General features: G+C 42.1%; 1 protein-coding gene across 1 annotated transcript in view; it reads left to right on the plus strand.

Moving 5' to 3' along the window:
• The first annotated feature begins 1,828 nt into the window (after nucleotides 1-1,828).
• The window catches only part of DDAH1 (dimethylarginine dimethylaminohydrolase 1), a 519,240-nt gene continuing 496,824 nt past the window's right edge, over nucleotides 1,829-24,244 (plus strand). The window contains exon 1 of the mRNA XM_069232269.1: nucleotides 1,829-2,290. Within this exon, the coding sequence (XP_069088370.1) occupies nucleotides 1,991-2,290 (300 nt within the window). The 5' untranslated portion in view covers nucleotides 1,829-1,990. The remainder of the gene's footprint in view (nucleotides 2,291-24,244) is intronic.

The raw sequence follows: 24,244 nt of genomic DNA on the forward strand, positions 1-24,244 counted from the left end.
ACCATTCCAGTCACCACACCAGTGGCAGCCCCAATTGGGATGCTGAACTCACTGTGGCAGTTCAGGTACTATAAGGCTGACACAATTTGATGTACTACCCTAAACGGTAAGGGTATGCCCAGACACGAGTCTCGTGCTCACTGTACCACTGGAACCATGCTACAATTGACTGACTATCCCCAGTCAGGGCAAAACCTCTCTTGGACTGCTTGTGTTCAATTTCAGAGAGGACCTGGCCTAGCAGTTTGTTGTGGACTGTTCTACTGGAGAAGGATTAAGTATGATTTGCATATGGCTGGGTCCAAACTGAGGTGGCATGGTGTGCAAAAGAATGATGGGTTGGAATGCTACCACAAGTGAGTGCTAGTGGTAAGACAAACTGAAAAATTCCTCTCATCATCTTGATGTAACGCTCTAAGTGGCAAGGGATTGCCTAGAAGTGAGTCCCCTGCTTACTGTGCCACCGGAGCCAAGCTATGACTGACAGACAAGCCAGAAACATGACAAAACCAGTCTTGGGTTGATTGTGTTCTGGTTCAGGAAAAACTGCCCTGTCAGTTCGGGCTGGGTTGTTCCTATTGGAGCAGGGTCCATATTGATTTGCATATGGCTGGGTATAAATTGAGGTGTCATGGTAGGCAAAAAAAGGATGGGCTGAAATGCTACTCCAAGTGATTGCCAGTGGTTAGAAAACTGAAGGCATTCCTTCCATCACCTTTTGTGGGGATGAATAAAAAAAGCAGAGTAAAGAAATGGATGGGGAAGAGGAAGCCACAGGGGAATATGAAAAGCAGCACGAGGGACAGAGCAAGTGAGGGAGAGGGGGACAATACAAAGCACACAGGGGTGGATATTTGAAGGTGGAGCAGCACATGAGAGGGTATGAAAACACATGCACCCTTATGGACTACTTAAATAAAAAGAAAAAAAGTAGTTCCATAAATGTGAGTCCTGCAAGCGTAAAAATAATCTAATCAAAACAATGTTAAAATGTTCCAGAGAACAGACAAGCACAATAAGGTAACATAATAAAGGGAGAGGATATGGTGTAAAGTCCAGAGACACAGATTTTGCAGCTGGGGAGCTAGGTTCGAGTCTCGGCTTTGCCTCAACATCCTGGGGAAATCACTTAATTTCCCTGTGCCTACAAACAACATGAATGCTTCCTGGTGATCGTGTAAAGCGCTCCAATAACTTCGGGTCGAGTTCGCACTATATAAAACTAAATACAAAAATAGATAAATGGAAAGCCATCAAATAAGAAGCAAGTCAATGAGAATTACTAGAAAACCAAACAATGGGTGGGCTGTAATCCCGCTATGTTTTTGGGAATTTGCAAAAACCTGTCTGTAGGCCACTGCTAAAAACGAACAAAGCGGTTGTGTTTCTGGTCGCGATAAATTGTCACAAACTGTCACACATAAACCATTGGAATATCATACATATGCCCAATGAAAATAATGAAATGTCACGCTTCAGCTAACTGGAAACATGAAAGCTATAAAAATGCACTCCCCTTTAAAAAAAAAACCACACACCCTGAAACTCTCTTTGAACTGCGAGGTAACATTTGTAAACATGCTGTGCTTTTCATTGCAGGCACGACCTTTGGCTCATCACCATAGTGTTCTTTTTCTTTAACGAACGTCCAGAGCTCGCTTGCCACCAAACAGACTTACTCGTTATTTTTGGAATCACCCAGCAATCATTTAAGAGACAAATCAAGTGATGAGATTAGATAGATAACTGGGCAGACGATAACACTGCCAGTCACTACAGACTTCAGAATGTCCAATGAGACGCTAGGGTGAGGAACCAATGAGGAAATGGCTTACATAGTTACCGAGGAGCGAGGAACATTTATATAGGATTTTTCAATTATATATATTGAGTCGTGTTTCCTTTTAGCTGGCTGCGCGTAGGAGACGTTAGCCTGTCTCAGTCTGTCAGACATCTTAGCGCTTGTTCACGAGGTTTAAATACCAGTACAATGGCTGGTTTGAGCATGTCAAGGTTTGGAGAATGCACACATGCCGTTGTCCGGGCTATCCCTGAATCCCTGTGTCAGGAAGCCTTGAGGACTGAAAAGGGGGAAGAGGTTGACATTTCCGCTGCTAAGCGCGAGCATGATCTCTATGTGGGAGTGTTGAAAAATAAACTGGGGCTGCAAGTGATATACCTGCCTGCTGATGAAAGCCTCCCAGACTGTCCATTTGTGGAAGATGTGGCGGTGCTATGTGGAGAAACAGCCCTCATCACCAGACCGGGAGCGCCCAGCCGAAGGAAAGAGGTACTGTATTTGTAGTACTGTGAACAGAAGAGGAAAAGGGAGCGTCTGGCCTTTGCCTAGCAGGACCGCACTGCTTCACACAGTCGTCCAGTTTCACAATTGAAATATATATTGGCACATAGATTTGAATTTTCTTAATATGTCATGTGAATCGGGCAGTAACTCTTTAGGATTTGCATGTTAAAATTTGTGTCTGAATGTATTTTTTCATATGGATTTTAATGAAGTTGTAAATAATTTTAGGCGATTTTTAAAAACTGTGCCGATGCTTTTTGTGATTTGTATAGATGACAGGTGTATACTTAATTATAGCAGTACTATGGTATTTAGTAATAAGTGGGGGCTACTGGAAACACACGATGTGAACTTAGTTTTCATTTTTTGATAGCGTCTCGTCTGCTTACCCAAGAAATGACACATGCTGACTTCACAACCGAGCCTTCGCAATTCATATCTTCTGTCAAAGTTTTCATTTTAAAGCATACCCTTATACGGAAATACATTGAAAACACACATACACACAAGGGGACATGAATGCACACAGAAATACACAAACACATCTGCATAGCCCCACGTGTACACACATACATATCAAAAAGATGCACATAAATGCCCACGCATGCACTCACGGGTAAAACCCACACGACGACAGGCAGTTTAACATGCGTGCTCAAGCATACACACAAAATCTCAGAAGTAGAAAAGCACTCGTTACATACACTCACAATTATCAAGCACATATATACACATTTCCAAAACCAGACACCTTCTAAATTGTACTTTAATTTTATAATTCTCTTCCTTCTAAATATATCATTTTTACTACCCATGCCATTTAGCTGGCAGCATGTCCCATTCCATAGTTGGAAATATTCAATTCTTAGGACTGCCAAGTCTGGATGCATTGATCTTCTCTCACCTTCTCTTATGTTCCCACAGTGAGTTCCCCTCGTAGAAAGCGTTGGTTATGGTCACCTGTTGTCCTAAGTGCATGCAAAATTCCTGCCTACTCCCTAGTCCCTAAATGGCCCAGATGATCACTTTTATGCCGCATAATTTATATCTGTTGTTTAAATCTGCAATCTTAAAAGAGGCATGTTTGGCCCATTCCACTCCTAACTCGTGCTCCGAAACTAGATGGGCCTCTACATTATTTTTATACTTCCCTTGTGGTGAGAGATGTTTCTCAACAGGTATCAGAATTTGAGAACAAAATAATATATTAGGATATGAGAACACCTCACAGCCAGTATGTCGTTTTATCATCTTATAGATTCATTAAATCACTTTTCTGACAAGGGGTGGGTCACCCCAGTGACAGCTGATGATCTTTGAAAGTGGTCGGTAGCTATGCTGGCCAGGAGTTTATCCCATCTTTTTCGAAATTGCATAGAGAGTTCCCCGAATGGTAAGAATTAATTGTACTGTACCAATGTCAGTATTTTGGTATGGGTACCCCCTTATAGCAAAAATGGCATACAGTATTCCAGTATCAGAATGTTGCCATTGATATTGCCTACATAGCATGGCTGCTTTGTATATCAAACATTTCCTCCAGTATTTCAGACCCAGCATTGTCATGGTTTGCTTTTCCCTACCCACCCCTTAGCCCCAATATGATATAGCTGCCCCCTCTGAGGCGACGGATTACTTCCAGTATGCCAGCACTAGCATTTTGCCATAGTTGTCACCTTATGTCAAGTATTATTTCCAGTATTTTAGGATCTTTGTTTTGCCTTTGGTGCCATCACTTATTCAAAGAATCGCCTCCAATGTCCCTGAGCCAACATTTTGCCATGGGTCCCTCCATTACAAGAATTTCCTCCAGTATGCAAGCACCAGAATTTTTTTCACAGGAGACTCTATTTCAAGAATTACTTTTAATGTCCGGGACTGCATTTTGCCAAGTGTGGCCTTCCTTATACCAGGAATTAGCTCCAATATACCAGTGGCAGCATGCTACCTTGGGTGCTGCCATAAGGCCACAATTACTATGCCATGGGCCACAAGCAGACTCACAATCATAAAACAGGTTTACTTACTCACACTCACTCTCTCTCACATTCATTCTCTTCTCGCACACTCATGCTAACTCACTCTTTCACGTACTAAATCCCACTCATACTGACTCCCAGTCACGGCTGCTCACACAGAAACATACTAATTGGTTCTCAATTACAAGCACACTTAAACCATTTCATACTCACTGACTGAGCCCTAGTGCAACTGCTTCACTCATTCCCTCTCACTCAATTTCACTTATTCATACATGCTTTTGAACTCTGGGTCTCACCCACTTTCACTTTCATTGATACTGTCAGACACACTCACACATACACTCTTAATTACTCACAAAGACATACACTCACACGGAAAGAGAACATTTTTTCACTTACCTTGCATCCTCTGCTGGCAGTTCAGAGGTTCTATGGTAGCAGCAGAGCAGAAGTCTGGCTATGGACACTACAGCCAGCAAGCCATTATTCCCAGTGAGGTGCCAGACACAGAAACAAGGGCAGGTCTGAAAAGAGGAAGACCTACCTCAGTCCTTCTCCCAGCCCAACCCCTTGATAGGAATGGAACACAGCCTATAAGAAGCTGGGACAGTATTTGAGATCCTGCCCCTGATGTACTGTGTGGCTCCCTACTGGTCTCAAGGATGCACTGATGTACACCCTGGTAGCCATATTTTACCAGATATACTGTGTTGCCTGAGGCATGCACATTATGGGGGTCATTCCGACCCTGGCGGCCGGCGGTATGTTGGCGGTAACACCGCCAACAGGCTGGCAGTGTTCCGCCAGCAATTCTGACTGTGGCGGAAAAGCCACGGTCAGACCGCCGGCCCCTCCACTTTCCCGCCAGGCTTCCGCCTGGCGGGCATAATCCCCAGGGCAGCGGTGCAAGCATTATGGGGATTATGAGTCCCCGACCGCCAGCCTGTCCGTGGCGGTAAACACCGCCATTGAAAGGCATGGGCAGTGCAGGGGCCCCTAGGCATAGCCCGATCGCGCATTTCACTGCCCGAAATGCGCGACGGGTGCTACTGCACCCGCTGCACATCAACATTGCCTCCGGCTCTATTACGAGCCGGCGGCAATGTTGATGTGCCATTTCCGCTGGGCCAGCGGAAATGTCGGAATAGGGAGGCATGAATACCGCCGGCAATGGCTGTATTCTGTCTTCCCCGGCCTCAGCGGTCTGAAGAAAAGACCGCTGAGGTCGGAATGACCACCTATGTCTGCTAAATAAAATGGATTGTGCCCTTATGAAGCAATTGTAGTTGAACTAGACTCCTCACGGCAAATCCAGATATCCACATATAGAGAGCTGTGTTTTTGATCAACACTCTGTAGCTTGGTTGTACTACAGCCCCCTCACTTCCATCCCACCCCTTTATCCTCATGTCATCAGGAGAATGGAAACAAGACCAAGAGGGCTGAACTGCACACTGACATTATTCATGAATTCACAAAAGGTTTATTTTCATGAACACTGCTTGTAGGAAGTTGGCTATGTATATACTATCTCAAAGTGAGAGATAGTGTGCACAGAGTCCAAGGGTTCCCCTTAGAGCTTGATAGTGGCAAAATTAGATAATACAAATGCTCTATTTTGTGGTAGTGTGGTTGAGCAGTAAGCTTATCAGAGGGTAGTGTTAAGCATTTGTTGTACACACACAGGCAATAAATGAGAAACACACACTCAAAGACTTAACTCCAGGCCAATAGTTTTTATATAGAAAAATATCTTTCTTGATTTATTTTAGAACCACAAGATTCAAGATTTGAGGTAAGTACATAAAATGCAAGGTACTTCACACAGGTAAGTATAGAACTTTGATTTAAAACAGTAGTACACACAGTTTAGGTTAAAATGACAATAAGCTATTTTAATAGTGGACACAGTGCAAAAATCAACAGTTCCTGGGGGAGGTATGCTTGGTTAGGTTTCTCAGGTTAGCAAAGCACTTACACAGTCAGTCTCCTGGGTAGAGGCAGCCCACCGTTGGGAGTTCAAGGCAACCCCAAAGTCACTGCACCAGCAACACAGGGCCGGGTGCAGAGGTCACAGGAGGGCCCAAACCACATAGGTGCCTATGGAGAACAGGGGTGCTCTGGTTCCAGTCTGCTAGCAGGTAAGTACCTGCATCCTCGGGGAGCAGACCAGGGGGGTTTTGTAGAGCACTGGGGGGACACAAACAGGCACACAAAATACACCCTCAGCGGCACAGAGGGTGCCGGGTGCAGTGTGCAAAGTAGGTGTCAGGTTTGCTGTTGAAAGCAATGGAGGGACCTGGGGGTCACTTACGCGATGCAGGCAGGGCACAAGGGGGCTTCTCGGGCCAGCCACTGACTGGGCTAGGAAGAGGGCTGCCTGCTGGTCACTCCTGCACTGGAAGGTGGTTCCTCTCGGTCCTGGGGGCTGCGGGTGCAGTGCTTGGTCCTGGCGTCAGGTTCCTTGTTACCAGTCAGTCGCGGTCAGGGGGAGCTTCTGGATCGTCTCGGCAGGCGTCGCTGTGGGGGTGCATGGGGGTCGACTCAGGTTACTCACGTCGTCGCAGTCGCCCAGGAGTCCTCTCTGCGGTGTTTGTTCTCTGGAGCTCGAGCCGGGGGCATCTGGTGCAGAGTGTGAAGTCTCACGCTTCCGGCGAGAAGAGAGAGTTCTTTGAAAGTTGTTTCTTTGTTGCAAAAACGTTGCTGTTGGTGAACAGTGATGCTATTCTCGGGAGTTTCTTGGTCCTTTGGTTTGATGGCAGTCCTCTGAGTCCTCAGAGGCCGCAGGTCCCTGTCGGATGCGTCGCTGTGCAGGTTCTTTGAGTCTGGAGACAGGCCGGTAGGGCTGGGGCCAAGTCAGTTGTCGTCTCTGCAGGGCTTTCAGGTCAGCAGTCCTTTTTTCTTTGTGTAGGTTGCAGGAATCTGATTTCCTGGGTTCATGGTCGCCCCTAAATTCTGAATTTAGGGGTGTGTTTAGGTCTAGGGGGCAGTAGCCAATGGCTACTGTCCTGATGGGTGGCTGCATCATCTTTGTGCCTCCTCCCTGAGGGGAGCCGGGCACATCTCTATTCCTATTGGGGGATTTCTCCAATCTCAAGATGGAGGATTTCTAAAGGCAGGAATCCCCTCAGCTCAGGGCACCTTAGGGGCTGTCCTGACTGGTGGGTGGCTCCTCCTTGTTTTCCTCATTATCTCCTCCAGCCTTGCCGCCAAAAGTGGAGGCAGTGGCCAGAGGGGCGGGCATCTCCACTAGCTGGGATGATCTGGGGTGCTGTAACAAAAGGCATCAGCCTTTGAGGCTCACTGCCAGGTGTTACTGTTCCTGCAGGGGGGGGTGAGAGGCACCTTCACCCAGTTCAGGCTTTGTTTCTGCCTCAGAGAGGACAAAGGCTCTCACCCCAGGGGGGCAGAAACTCGTCTCAGTGGCAGGCTGGCACAAACCAGCCATTCCTGCACTGAAGGATTGGGTAAAATACAGGGGGCATCTTCTAAGATGCCCTCTGTGTGCATTTTGTTATAAATCCAACACTAGCATCAGTGTGGGTTTATTATTTTGAGAAGTTTGATACCAAACTTCCCAGTATTCAGTGTAGCCATTATGAAGCTGTGGAGTTTGTTTTGACAAACTCCCAGACTATATACTTAATATGGCCACATTGTACTTACAATGTCTAAAAATAGACTTAGACACTGTAAGGACATATTGCTCATGCAGCTGTGCCCTCACCTGTGGTATAGTGCACCCTGCCTTAGGGCTGTAAGGCCTGCTAGAGGAGTGACTTACCTATGCCACAGGCAGTATTTTGTGTGCATGGCATCCTGAGGGGTATGCTATGTCGACTTTGCCTTTTTCTCCCCACCAACACACACAATCTGCAATGGCAGTGTGCATGTGTTTGGCGAGGGGTCCCTTAGGGTGGCATAACACATGCTGCAGCCCTTAGGGACCTTCCCTGATCACAGGGCCCTTGGTACCACTGGTGCCTTTTACAGGGGACTTATCTGTGTGCCAGGGATGTGCCAATTGTGGAACAATGGTACATTTTTAAGTGAAAGAACACTTGTGCTGGGGCCTGGTTAGCAGGGTCCAGCACACTTCTCACTCAAGTCAGCATCAATATCAGGCAAAAAGTGGGGGGTAACTGCAACAGGGAGCCATTTTCCTACACTGCTCATTTAAATCATTAGCAGCGAGGCAAGGGGCAGGAAGTGGCACCTCACAGGAGGCAATCTACAATCTGAAACCCCTAATAAAAAGCTGCAAATGGTCAACTCACAATCAGAACTCAACCAAAACACAATCTCTATTATTGGAAAGTTTGCTTAGGGGAAACGCCAAACATATTAAGAGGTAATGTATTCCATCTCTGTGTCTCTTAACATTCCCTCTCAGGGCCATGTTTTCTATGCTTATACAATGCACGTAGTTGATAAATACTTTAATGTGTGATGATTGTGTGTACTTTGTGATGTAAAATATTTCCTTGGAATGCAAGCAGCACATATGAATGATACACCAAAGAACCAATAGCATGAGGTCTGTGCCTGTGCTGTATCCCTTAATCTTACAGCTCACTAGCACGCCTAACAGGATGGATCGGGAATCATTTTATCCCCGGTTTCATGAGGCAATGTGTCCCTGGGACGAGGTACAAAATGTCATTTCAAAATGCAATTAAATAAGAAAGAAGTGATTCAAGAACTGAGTTTTAGAATGCAATTTAGAGAAACTATAAAGGTTTATTTCAAAAATAGATCCAAAAGTACAATGTGGGGTAATGGAATCAGATGACTGCTGTGTTGCACAGAATTAATTTGCCTTAAAGGCCATCCATTCACAATTGTGCAGACAAGTGAAACAATCTGAGACATACTAAGTCTCAAATACGTAGTAAAATCGATAATAAATCAGACAGTACCCCCAGTAGACCCCAAAACGATCTGGCTCAGCCCCATAGTCAATGGTTCATATAGCAAATTTCTCCATAAAGTAGTATGGAATCTGCAAGTTCTCTGTTGTGTGAGCAAAGACATACATTTTCAACAAATACAAATTCCGACTTTAATATCGTCATATAGCCCTACCCCCTAAGCACTTACCCCCTATATGAATATTGATTTAGCCCTTCTGACCTAATGTCATCTGGAGGTGTCATAACACATTAGTTACATGAACAATAGTGAACCCTTCTGAATGATTGTAATACTTTGTGCAAGCAGAAGATCCTTGAAAACATGTTTGACAACAGTGTCACTCGAAAATAATACTTGTTGAAGTATGTTTAGCAGAAAACAAAAGATAAATAAATATGATGATGTGTCATCCATTTTGAAGACGATGGCATTGAGAGCTAACCGAGCTCTAGTTAGTAGAAGCCAGGAATAAACTACACTTTAACAAGTCATAGCAAAATGGCTTCAACTGCAAGAGTATCATATTGATGTATACATGTGAAATCAAGTGTAAATTAATACTCTGCCCCTTTTAATAATGCACATTCATGATTAATGCACAAAAAACCCTCAGCTTAAAAAAAATAAAAAATGCTCCCGTGTGGAGGAGCCAAAGCCTATCATATGTACATATTTAAATATTGGTAACCTGAAGTTGCAGGCAGCTGTGCTGTCAAACTGAAAACATAAGTGACTTGAACCCATTTGTGACATGTAAGCAACTTCACTCACTCATGACTAATTCATTTTTTAACAAAGTGTGATGTCACTGTTAATGTTAAATCCCTTGAGAGGCCACATTTCATATCGAGTGGAACTCACCAGCAGGACATTGATGGGGGAGTTGGCATTTTACTTGTCTGTTGTGGTTAGCATTAATACCTTTTATGTGTGGCTGTTCAGTGAACCTATATATCCACTGATTGACCTGATGGTCATTAATGTGAATCCTGGCAGGCTCACTCAGCCTTTTGTCCTTGCGATTTTGATAAAATGATTATCATTGAGTTTGGTAACAAGAAACATTTAGGCCCAGATTTGAAAGGTTTTGTGTTGAGTTTGTGTTACTTTTTTTAACCCCTTTGCTGCCAGGGCTTTTCCCCCTCAGGTGCCAGGCCTTTTTTGGATATTTGGGGCAGTTCTCGCCTAGGCCCTCATAACTCTTTTTCTACATAAGCTATCCACGCCAAACTTGCGTCCTTTTTTTTCAACATCCTAGGAATTGTAGAGGTACCCAGAGTTTGTGGGTTCCCCTCCAGGAGACCAGGAAATTAGCCAAAATACAGCGAAAATAAAAAAATAAAATAAAATACAAATTGGAAAAAAGGGCTGCAGAAGAAAGCTTGTATTTTTTTCTTGAAAATGGCGTCAACAACGGGTGTTCAGTGCCAAAGTCACCATCTTCCCAGCCTTCAGGAACAGGCAGACATGAATCGGAAAACCACATTTTTCAACACAATTTTGATATTTTACTGGGACATTCCCCTTTTTTACTATTTCTTTGAGCTTTCAGCCTCCTTCCAGTTAGTGACAGAAATGGGTGTGAAACCAATGCTGGATCCCGGACAGCTAAACATTTCTGAAAAGACGACACAAATCTGAATTTAGCAAGGGGTCATTTGTGTAGATCCTTCAAGGTTGTCCAAGTGAAAGTTACAGCTAAAATAAAACAAATATTGAAATTGTGGTAAAAGATAAGAGCCATTTCTGTCCACGTTTTCTTCTATAACTTTTTCCAGCTATGGCATATTTTTGAAAGCAATATACCATTACATCTGCTGTACTCTTCTGGTTGTGGGGATATATAGAGCTTGTAGGTTTATCATGAACCCTAAGTACCCAGAGCCCATAAAGGAGCTGCACCTTGCAATGGGTTTTTATTGTATACTGGATATACAGCAATTCATTTGGCGAAATATAAAGACTGAAAAATAGTTATCAAGGTAACCTTTGTATTTCCAAAATGGGCACAAGATAGGGTGTTGAGAAGCAGTGGTTATTTGCACATCTCTGAACTTCGGGGTGCCCATACTAGCATGTGTATTACAGGGCATTTCTGAAATAGACCTCTTTTTTTACACACTGTTTTACATTTGGAAGGAAAACATGTAGAGAAAGACAAGAAGCAATAACACGTGTTCTTCCATTCTGTGTTCCCCCAAGTCTCCAGATTTAAAAATGGTACCTCACTTGTGTGGGTAGGCTTACTGCCCGCAACAGGAAACACAACATGGACGCATCACATTTTTACATTGAAATCTGACGTGGTCAATTGTGATTCTAAAGCAGGCAGAGAAGTCGATGCATCGTGTGTGGCACTTTGAAAACTCACAGAATGATGAAGCCATCATTAGGTTGTTCACTTATATCATCCAGATATCGTCTATTCAGAAGCTGGTTGTTGGAAGTAAGTAAGGGTGTTTATATTTGTGTGTGAGACAAGAAAAAGAGGGATCCAGCCTTGCTTTTGTCTGCCTTTGATTGTCTAGAAAGGCACATTTTTAATGTTACATTTCATACTGATAGTGTAGACTCCTTCCAAGCACTCCAAGATCATACAGAACAAAACCGTCTAAACAGTCTGAAATTCTGGAATAATACTACCCTCTCTCTGTAGAGGGACTAAACCCCCAAAAGAGAAACATGAGAAAATGCTGCAATATGAAAATAACCCCCTGCTCATTGTTCACTTAACAGACTAGCAATTTGGTGTGACCAAAAGGCAACCTTGAAGCTCTGGGAAAAAAACACATAGATAGATAGATAGATAGATAGATAGATAGATAGATAGATAATTTGTGTCATGGCCCATCAGGTGGACCTCCATCTTGCTACCAGTGGGAACACACCAGTTTATTTGCACTTGCTCTCCCCAACTCACTCGATCTTTAACATTGTTACAATGTTAAGCATGCAAATCACAAATATTAGGTAATGCCACCATGAGTCAAGGAAAAGCTATCATAATAACAAGAGAGGCCCCTTTGTCTCTCTGACACTCACACAGACAACCATCACCGTACAAAAGATAAAAAAAACATTTAAAAACGTGTATGGACAGGGTAATTTATCTTAGTAAGTATTTTAAAGTGTAATAAAATAACCCTCTTGCTTCGAGATGCTTGGAGATCCTCTCTACCACAGAGGAGTAGAAGGTTAGCCATTTTTCACTACCTGCACCTTACTTCTCTATACAGTTTCTTAGCAGCTGTCTGTGCAGTTAATAAGATATGAACCTATCTTTATGGTTCTGTATAACTGGCTCCTTCTTTCATGATGTATCCTTCATATCTTTCATTAGGTGTTTAAGGAGTAAAGAGTTTATGACTAATTGTTTTATAAAAGAGGCCTGTAAAAAATGAGATCTCGTCCCCGAAGTCACAATCACATATTTCTTCATTACTAGGTACCACATTTGCAGTAAAGATTATTGGCTGCAGTATCACTACACACATTTTTATACATAAGGGTCCGGTCTTGCATAGGAGGGCACCAGCCTATAATTGTTTTTTTACCTGAAAATTTAGTAAACCTAAAAATGCCATATACAAACAAACGTCTAAAATGTAATTATTCTGTTAATACATTGGGTTGTGGTGATATCACATAGTGTTCTTTACATGCCTAAACCATGATAATGATGGCACTATCTAATGATTTTAGAATGCCTGCCAATACGTCAAAACAGCTTTATACTCTTTTGCCTGTTTGTTATCTCAAACCTGGCCCACAATAAGACTGCTTTCAATGCCGCCACTACTACACTCCCACAGCTTCAATTCCAGTTCCAGTTTTAAAAGTTTCAATTTGGCCGATTGACAAATTTTCTTTAGAAAAAGCCTTGGGCATTAGATAGACAATCCAAGTTTAAACGTTCCAACAATCCAGCCAAGTATAGTGCACTTGACATTGTTTTGACTCCATAATTCTTAAGCTTCTTAAGGGCACAGAAGGACATGGATTCTAACCTGTTCCATTTTGGAAATATATTCCATTTGTAATGTAAGATAGCTTCACTTTTCTTGCCCTGGATTTGGGATCTTGATTTCTGGCAAATACAAATGCATAGATAATCAAAATGGGGATTAATTACAAGCTGCACTTACTTGAACAAAATGTTTTTTGTGTACATATTACTTACAGTCAAAACATTGTATACAGTAGCTTTCACCTCTAGTTTACTGAGTATGCCTTATCTTTCAAACTGAACTAACAGTTAATGCAGTGCATGTTCCTTTCTGCCAACATATCATCTGCAAATGAAAAGTAAGGGACCTTGATATGATAAACCATTGGGCAGTCTGCATTCACACAGGTAGAATATATGAAAATATTAAAGAAAAAAAGTGTTAACACGCAGTCTTGCTTGTCACCCGTATCAGTCATAAAATAATCAGTTGTGTCTCATTGGGGACTGTATCACACTGCATATAAAATACAGACTATCTTGATTAGGTCTTCTGGGATTGTATATTTTAACATGTCCCCCTCCCCCAAAGCAATTCTTGCTCCAATTGATGCCTTGAGATTGGGAAAGACCAAGAAGAGTCTCTCTCCTCTCAAGGCACCGTAACTCTTTATAAGACGGTAAAACAGTAGTCCCTGGTCAAATGCTACAGTCGTCCTGTGGAAGCCTCCCATACAGCTGTTTATTATTGCTCCCTTTTCATATATGCCTCAAGCCAAGCAATCAGAATTTTCTCAAAATGCTTTTCTACTCTGTCTCATAAAGAAATCAGATGGTAATTTGAGCTGTCCATTCGATTACCCTTCTTATATAAGGGCACTATTGTGGCATTACACAATGATGGCAATACAGCACCATATTCTGATCGACAACTGAAATGTGTAACGAGTAGGGCAGAGCAGTTTTCAGGCTTATACACAAAGATGTGTATGGGAGGTAGATTTGGGCACAGGGCCTGATCATTTTTTGGGGCTATTAAAGCGTTTTTCCAGGGGTGTACCTTCAGGGGGAGGGGGGGAGTAATACCCCCAACAAATGTAGCTTGTGATAAATAGCTGGGTACAGAGGGTTTTAGTCGGGTATAGTGAATTGTCATGTCCGATTTCACCAGTATTTTTACACACTCAAACAAAAATGTGCAGACACTCTCTCCCTCAACCTGTTTGAGAATACGTAAAAAATCTTGGTTATTTCACAAAATAATGTGCTTTCTCTCCCTTAGTGAACCTGCCAATCTGCTTTCCTCTCCCTTTCTGCTGCCCCAAAGCTCCTCTCGTGCGCCAACTTGTCGTATAATGTATTTCAACATTATATGCCAGTGTGATTGTTGGGAAATCTGAAGCTTACTTGCCTCGCCTCCAGTCTTACAGACCAAGCTACGCCCCTGTCAATCCGAGAAAAATATGGCATAGACTCAGGATGACAGGCGCCAAATGTGGGCACCTTCATGCAGACTCATACAGAAAGCCACTGATTAAATTGAGCATCAAGCATTTTTTAGAATGAGCCCCTAAAAATTAAAATGAGGTTTCAGTGCAGGTCTTTTTCACACGTGCCTTCAACCTAGGAGAATGTTGAACATTCCTTCAGCTTCAGGAGTGCTCTGCATGCCTCACATTATTTCACAGCAGAACCAGAGCATGACAGTTGGTGTAATGTACAAGAAATGCAAAACAATGCCACATTGGAAAATGACACCAAAAATGTTTCTTACGCAAATCGGAACTATTTGTGCTTGTGGGCCTTGTCCGCATTCCTGTTACTGAGTATTTGAAATGCCTCTGCTCCTAAAAAAAGAAGGCATCCCAGGTAGTACTTACTTTGAAACTCTGAAGCAACTAAACTCCTAGTAGAGAGTTCAGAATTAAACAGGGGAACAGAGATTGTGTGGGTTTCCACATGTGTATTAAAAACTGCACATTTTTAAAAATCTGAAAATGTGGAAGGGCCTCGTCATAATGCTTGATGAATGCAGATTGTATCTTGTTCAAAATTGCCTAAGGCCATTTTATGTACTTTTCTACAGTAATCATTATCTTGTTCATCGGTAGGTGAAAACGATTAACACATGTTATTCAGACACTGCTCTGGGGAGATGGTACCTCCACCTCAAACCTTTGTGCAATTAAAGGCACAGTAATATTTATTATGTTGATTTGACTGATTCGCCATCTGTTCCTAGCTCTGCATTAGCCCACTAACCTACCTTTCCAGCTAGATTGCTTATTAGCAGCAGGAGCACTAGCACAACATGATTTTGGTCCTGCATTGATTTCTATGTGAGTATGAATTTGTCGTACTTGCCAGATAATTCTTCATCTGCAGCATAACTTTCTGGTGTTTACAAATGACTTTTTACCAAGCGACCGATATACTGAGCAGGGTTCCTCTCAATCAGGCTTTATATGTATCCCAGGTAACATGAATTGTGGCAAAGGGCAAGTTCCAGCAGAAGAACCCTTTAGTTCCCTTCTTAGTTTTACCACAATTTCGGTCTGGAGAAGAAGCTTTCTATCTAATGTCCATCTCACTCCTCCTTTCTGGTCTGAGTTCTTAATTTTTATTAGTATGGGTGCATAATCGAAAAGGTGTATTGGGAGATGTTCTATTGTCAAAATCCCGTCTGTCTCCTTGTAATCTATAAACACACAGGCCCTCATTATGACATTGGCAGGTGGCACCAACACCCATTGCGCATTCCACGGCCTGCAATTCGGGCAGTGGAATGCGTGATGGGGATGTGCATGGGGGCCCCTGCACTGCCCATGCCAAATGCATGGGCAGTGCAGGGGCCCTCAGGGGTCCCCCGAGTCCCCGATTCTGCCAGCCTGTCCATGGCGTTAGCGCTGCCTTGGTGGATTACAACCGCCGGGACCGCCAGGCTGCAGGCCGGCAGCAGCCTGGCGCGGTCGGCGGTTGTACCGTGGCGGCCCCGCCACAGTCATAATGTTGTGGGATCAGACGGCCACAACTGTGGCGGTCCGAACGCCACCGTGACCGTGGCGGTTTGATGACCGCCAGGGTCATAATGACCCCCATCGTCTTTACGAGAGAAAAGCCCAAGTTTCTTTACTGTGAAATGCATGAGTGCTACATTTACCATTGATTCCTCGCCAGGTGTTTCATAGATTAAGGGTCTCTGTCAGAAGGCAAAGATAGGCCCTAATTTTCAGGGTGCTTATTTGGAGAAGTGGAGATGACCTATCTAGCGAATTACTGAGCAGAATGTTAAAGTTACCATATAGGACCCTTAAATTCCAAAAGTGTAGCTCGGAGCTGGGTCAGTGGGTTAGTATTGTCAATATTTGGGCCAAAGTAGCTAGATGGAGTTAGTGTCTTCTGCCTTCTTTTTATTTCTAAAATCAACCACCTCCCCCTTTATCTGATTTATATTTTACAAGTTCTATCCCTGAGTTTAATCCAATTAAGCTGTTACTCCTTTTGTACAGTATTGTTGATTAGTAGCTATTGTCCCCTCCACCCATCTGAACCTCGAAATTAGCTCTTTGCACTCACGCCTTAAGTAATGGGTTTCCTGCAGAAGTATGACATTTGCTTTTGACTCTTAAGTATTGTAGTATTACCGCTGTCTCCTTGCATCTTGCAACCCGTTAACATTCTGACATAAGATGGAGAGAGACTTAGGCCCTCATTACGAGTCTGGCGGTCCTACGACTGCCAGACTTGTGGTGGCGGTCAGACTGCCGCCAGTGTGGCGGTCCGGCCTCCACATTATGACCGTGTGAACGCACCATGGTCGGACCTCCGGCACCACCACTTTTTCGACGGCCTGGTGGTGCCAGTGGTTTTAATCTGCCAGGGCAGCGCTGCAAGCAGCTCTGCCCTGGGGTTTGAGTCCCCTCTCCTCCGGCTTTTAAATGGCGGATGCACCGCCATGTCAGAGCTGGTGGAGACAGGGTGTAGGGGGCCCCATGGTGGCCGCGGCACTGCCCAAGTACTCGGCCTGGGCAGTGTAGGGGCCCCATGGACAGCCCTGTCACTCTGTTCACTGTCTATGTGCCAGACAGTGAAAATCGTGACCGACGCACCGCAACATTGCCACCTGCTCGATTACGAGCTGTCGTCAATGTTGTGGGCTGTTTCCTGCTGAGCCAGTGGGCAGAAACTCTGTTTCCGCCTGATGGCCCAGCGGGAAACTCGTAATAGGGGCTGCGGGAGGGCTGCCGCATAGGCGGTAGCCCGACGGCGGGAGTTTGGCGGGTGGGCTTTTCCACCCGCCTTACTCATAATCAGGGCCTTAGTCTCCTGTTGGACACCCCTACTTGCCATGTTTCTAATTTCTCTCTCTCTCTCTCTCTCTCTCTCTATATATATATATATATATATATATATATATATATATATATATATATATATATAATATTCCATCTGGGCAGTCGCCTCTTATTACTAGAGGGCATTTTTTGCCCTTTTTTCCCACATGCTCCTCACCTTGTGCCCCCACCCATGGAAACCCTCCCATTTCTTCTTTTTGGCATCTCAAGGAATACCTATATGAGCTTCTCCCCCGGGCATTGAACTACTTCCCCGTATTCCCCCCCACCCATCATCTCCCTTAATGCACACAATAAATCCATCTACACCTCTACCTCAAAAAGGTTTTGCATCTTATTGCTCCACATTATATTTAAGAACGCTGGGAATCTCATTTTGACACTTGCCCCAGCTTTCCTCAATTCTTCCATGTTTTTGCCTAATTCCCACTGTCTATCTTCTGTAGCTCCCGAAATATCAGATCTGATGAGGAATGAGAGACCCTGAGCCTGCAAAGATTACTCCTTGTGTCCCAGACTCAATTTCTTATTTAACAGAATACGAGAGGAAGTTAGCAAGAATTTTGCAAGGTTTTTTGTGCTATTCAATCCCAGGTGCAACAGGGAAAGTGTTCTGTGGCTGTACATGCTGAGGAATATCCTACCTCGAAGTCCAGCTGGAATGCAAATATTTTTTTATCAATGGCACTCCAATTGAGTTCCGTTGTGTGGAATTTGGGGGGGATGCCAGCTCCTGATTGTAAGTGTCTGACCAGAAAGCAAGAGCACAATAAACTCAGCATAAAAATCCATGAATCACTCTCACTGAAACTTCTGTATCGCCATATTAATGCTGATACTTACTAGATGGCATTATGTAGCAGCTTGTTTGCAAAGTAAACAACATGACTGAAGACCACACATGTTCCTCTTAAAGGAGATATCCACCTACAGTGCTAACTATGCCTTCATTTTAACTCTGTCTTCTCCAGTGACCCCTTTAAACACCTCCAGGACATATATCATAGCTAACGTTCCATCCTAGAAGTCAACAATGCTGAATATTTTTAGGACACAGTAACTTCTTTTGACATGGGATTTGGGCAAAATCTTATGTATTTTTACAGGTCTTCACTAGGAAAACAACTCATTTACACTAATGGCACATTGTTTGTTTTGTTTCATTTTAAGCCATCATCTTCTCCTCATAATTTCAATTTTTCATTAAATGTTCAAATAAATAATTTCCTCAGGACTAGCTCTGTTTTAATCTCAGTGTCATAGTTCTCACACTTGTTTAATTACATTGAAATTATTTGATTCCTACACTTAAGAGAAAAGTTTGCTCTTTAAAAATTATATATTTCCATAGTGTACGGCTAGAGGAAAGTCTGTTTCTTCTCACAGTGTATTTACTAGATTGGTAAATGAATATTAATTTGAGAATACGGGTTTGCAAAGGTCTGAAGAATTGTCCTAACCATACGGTTTTGTGGAAAAAGTTGCTGGTTTGGAAATGCTGCAAGTGTGTACGCTTTCCCACATTTGAGTGAAAATTTTGACTTTTACAGCAATTTATGTCACTAAAAGTGAACTTGCTCTGAAACATCTGCATACATTTTCTATACTGGTTACAACTGGATGAATATTAACTCACAATGGTGATAATAATCCTGCAATAGTTCAGAAAACTGTTTGGCCTGATTTTAGGAAGGGAGGTTCTATGTTCATTATACGACCCTTCATTTCATTCTTTTGAAAAGCATTTGTAGAAGAGAAAGCCGAACAACGTAGTTTTTTTTTTTCTTCAAAAAGCTCATTTTAATAGTATCTGTTATCTAGTGTTGAAACCTTGTAACATCCAAGTAATATGTTAACAGATTCTTCCTAAACCCAGTTTAAATGTATCTATATTCACCCGCTTTGAAAGGAGGAAACACTGTTCCAACCTGTGATGTGCATGCCTCACAAATGTAAGCAGTGACTGCCCAAACAGCTGAGATCTTTTTAGATTCTTTTTAACAGAGATTATTTTCTACCTCAGATTTACCTTCTCTTTTCCATTACTAAAAAGAGTTCATGAAAATATATTTCCCCTTTTTAATCCATTCAGAGGCTATCATCTTTGCCTTCACCCCATGAATTTTATATGAATCAGTGAGTTGAGCTTCTTTTGGTTGATTTGCTGGGTCATGATTTCTTTCAAGCTCTTGAAAGGAGCTGATGGATGCATAGTTTCAAATGAAGAGTTGAATTATTCCAAGAATAATTAGACACAAATTCAGACCTCAATTTCGGACACTCAAAGTGCTGGGGAATATCCTATGAACCTCTGCCCAAATGCCATCTTGAGAAAGCTACATCTGCCTCCTATCTTATGACACAAATAAGTCAGGTTTTTCCAACAAGTAATTTGTGAGCTACTGGTAGCTCTCCAGCTACTTGCAAGTAGCTTCCTTATGTGCCAACACTCCTACTAAATTAAAATCTTTTGCTGGACTTAATACATGTAATTTTAGAACTCATAAACTAATATTTGGAGAAAAATTGTTGCATTTTCAAAAAGCTGATATTTGAGTGATGAATCATGCGGTCTTGTGGAGACTTATTGCTATTATTATTTCCTTGAAGCTTGGGGTATCGCACCTACATTTGTTATGTAAATTAAGGGCTTTATCAAATCGGTATGTCTCCACATGTTTAATACATAACTGCTGGCAACCCTGCCTGATGCACTGAGGTGGTTACTAGTGGTATTTTTAAATATGGTGGTCATTAATGTAGTCTCGTCTGATATTATTAGAATCTCTGGGTTATTTTTACTGTACATAAGTAGCTCCTAATACAGAGGTTGGAGTCCCCTGGCCTAAATTGTGCATGAATAAATCAGAAAGATTCACTAAACACCCTTGCTTGCCTTAAATTAGGTAGTTGTAACATTTTGTATTTATAGTGCTTAGAAATGGAGAAGTTGAAACAATGTATATTAAAAAATGTTATCATGATCATTATTAGAGTCATGCGTTAGTCTAGGCTATATGTGATAGAATTTCACACTGCTTTTATGAATCGGGCTCAAAGACTCTGTTACAGCAAATGTCCAACAGTAATCTACATAGTTATGGCCAAAACTCTCACAGCTACTTGAAAGGGCAAGTTCAATTTATGCGTGAGAATGGTTTGATTCAGATTTGCAAATTCATAACTAGTTTTCGCTAAATATGAATTTACATTAAAATTATGCACTTTCACTGATGTGTTTTTGGGACGATCACAAACTTTTCCGTGACCCATTCTAATGCCAGATATTTGTTTCTGTCGAAAGTAGGTGCAAATTTGTGTCCAGAATGGGTAGTGCAAAAAGAAGGTATTTATCAAAGGACACCGTTTGTGTTTTTTAAGAATAAAGTAGAAAAGAACGGTTACAAGGGCAATTGCCCTATATTGTTACATTTACTCACGCTTTAATGTACACCTTATCCATTTGGCACAGAAATATGCTCTCTTAACATTCAGTAATGGAATTCACAAAATAATTTCAAGTGTGCGTCTGCGTACAGCAGCCTGTGTACTGTTGGACTTGATTGCGAATAATTTTTTTTAAAAAAATCTGAATTTTAAGTAAAACGTAGGAGGAAACATGCAGGGGTAAATTTCTTACATGTTTTGTGAGTTTAACCCGTGCACTTTGACAGATTGCAAGTTTTCAAAAAAATCTTCCAATTGTTCTAGATTTTTCAAGCATTTTATGAACAAATGCTCATTTGTTCCTAATACGTAATATGTAGCAGGCAGGTCTACTCATCTATACCTCTGAAAGATCATACCTAATTCAGAAAGCATGCGCTTTGCCACTCCGAAACTAATACAAACTCTGAGAACTAAGGGACAGATGTATCAAAGGGTTTTTCCCATTCTATGTCAATGGGAAAATGTGTTTGTACATATGGCCCTAAGAGATTTAGGATATATGGGTTGCATAATTTCTGAACACCATATAACTCTAATAATTGGCCGAAGATTGTATAAGTAGCAAAGTTTAATAAATTCACTGCACTTGGAAAGAAAACAAAATAACTATAGAAAACAAATATAACTGATAATTGCTCACACAACCATCATAATCTACATTTTTAGTTGTCCAGCACTTGCCAAAAATAAATGAGGTATCTTTGAATACTGCACTTATATGTGAGCAGTATTCTTGTTTAAAGAGAGACAAAAAAAGGTTTAGCCGAACTGCTGTCATCACAACAATGACCAATTTCACTTAGAGCATCTTTCTATGTTCAGCATTCAACTGTGCATAGAAACAGAGCAACCAGGCTGAATGACTGAGTTCTTGTTGTCAATCTCTATTGCATCGAGATCAGTATCCCTCTTCCCATTTCACACACGACGCTGTGAGGCAGCACCCTGGAGACGAGCACAAAGCTGCCTTTTCTTTCATTGTTTTAACTTTATTAATGTGTCTCTTTCTTAAGGCCGTTGATATTTTGGCTTAACTTACATCATCATTTAAGGATAACCCTGTTTTGACTTCTTCACTTCCTGTATGTTCTTTTGGATGTTATGACTTCGGAAATACGTCATAGCCATGCTAAGGGAGAAGGGGTGCAGCACAGTGATAAAGCTGGCCTCTGAGTAATGAGGTTAAACAGTACATTTCCAGTACTTAGCACCTACCACACCTTCATTACTACTGTCAATTGACAACTGAGACTATTACAAAAACTCCATTGGCCTCTTTAAATGCTCACAATGTGGAATGACTTTATATGTTATGTTATTTTTTGTTATGTTATGTTAATATAGCTTATATTGCGCACGTTCACCTACGGTTTCTTGTTACCTATAATAACACACCCGACTGCTCATTTCTGTAAGATTGTTTAAAAGCCATGACTTTAAAAATTTGCGAAATAACCTAAAATCAGTTTCATGCCGAATCTTATCTGGCAGAGAATTCCTGGTTAGTATGGTCAATGCTGACAAGCTCCTTTTATCCTATCTGCATTCATAGAACTTTGGGTCCCTAAGTCAATTTGCATATGTCGATCTTAAGTCGTGTGTGAGAATGTACTTCTCTATTTTTTTTTTTTTTCACTAATTTTATGGTTAACCCCTTCAAAGCCTTTGAACACCATACAGCACACTTTATAATTTACTTTTCTATTTACTTGTAGCCAGTGGAGTTTAACAGTGGAGTGACTGGTATTTCTGGGAAGTAGAAACACCAATCTTGCAGCCTTGTTTTGGATTATTTAAAGCTTCTACTCAGTGATGTTAGGCAAGCCTACATATGCAGAATTGGCATTGTCAGAGTCTAGAAGTGATGCTTGCCATCAATATCAATTTTCCGCTGCAACTGATATGAGTGCTGCAATTCTCCTCAATATTTCGGGCCATGTGTACAAAGCTTTTTTTTTGCTTGCGACAAGAGAAAAAAGCTTTTTCCAATGCACAAACCCAATTTTGTGATTCGGTTCCTTTAAGTAAAACGGGCTGTATTGAAAAAAAAAATACTACTTTATATATTTAAAAGCAGTCACAGACATGGTGGTCTGCTGACCCCTGTGAGTGCTGCCATTCCCAATGTGGTCGCAAATTGCAACATACCTAATGAATATTCATGAGGTAGGTCATTTGCGACCCCATTGCAAATCGCAGTGTCATTGACACTGTTGTACATCAGGTTTTGCAACTCGCAAATTGTGAGTCGCTAAGTCTCGCAATTTGCGAGTTGCAAAACCTGATCTTCGTACATGTGGCCCTTAGAGTATAAAAAAGCACTTACACTTGATAGATCCTATTTGTGCTTACAATGTATGTTTACCATTAGTACAAATACCTGAGCTGTTTGCTGAGGTTGTTGGAGTTGGCACAGGGCCCAGTTCACTCAGACAGTATGCGTGGTTCCATTAACTGGTTTTGTTGTTGAATAGGACTATCGTCCTCGTCTCAGCGTTCAGTTTCAACCAGTTTTCACTCATCCACCCAGGAATAAATCTCATTGTGGTTTGACATTTTGCAATTAATGCAGGAATACTATCAAGGTGAAATAACATCTGTGAATCATTTGCAAAGTTACATGTTCTACAGTCTGTAGAGACACACTTCATTATCAGAGGCTTGATGTACAAATTAAATAAATGCAGAGATAAAGATGATTCTTGAGGAACCCTGCATTCTAATGCAACCGCTTTTGTCAAGAATCACCCTTCTTTTCCTGTCTACGTTTGCGCAGCTAATAAGGACTTGAGTCAGTTTGGAGAGGGGTCCTGAATTCCTGCTTGTTTCACACAGTCGATCAGGGTCTTAGGATCAACCTTGTTGAATGCTGCTGACAGATCCAACAGCACCAGGGTAGTTTCCTGCCCTTGGTCAACTTCCTATCTCAGATTATCCAAAATACATTATAACTTATTCTGTGCTGTGTAAGTGCCAAAGGACAACTTGGGCAGGATGGAGTAGACCATGTTCTTTAGGTGTCTGCACAATTCCTGTACAACGTGGGTCGCTAAGATTTCCGCTGGGAATGGAAGTAGGGGTGTAGGCCTATAGTTTTTTTAGCACCATGGGGTCTTTTCCTTGCTTTTTTCATTAGAAGAATTACTTTTGCATGTTTGAAAGCATCCATCATGACACTTTGCCTTAATGAATTAAGTAAGGTTCTCATTGGAGTATTTATTATTATTTATTACTGAGCATAAACCTTCTACAATGACTGAAGGGCCTTGGTGACCCAGATCTACCTTTGGAT

The sequence above is a fragment of the Pleurodeles waltl genome, chromosome 4_2 (genome assembly GCF_031143425.1).
Source record: "Pleurodeles waltl isolate 20211129_DDA chromosome 4_2, aPleWal1.hap1.20221129, whole genome shotgun sequence".
NCBI classification, from domain to species: domain Eukaryota; kingdom Metazoa; phylum Chordata; class Amphibia; order Caudata; family Salamandridae; genus Pleurodeles; species Pleurodeles waltl.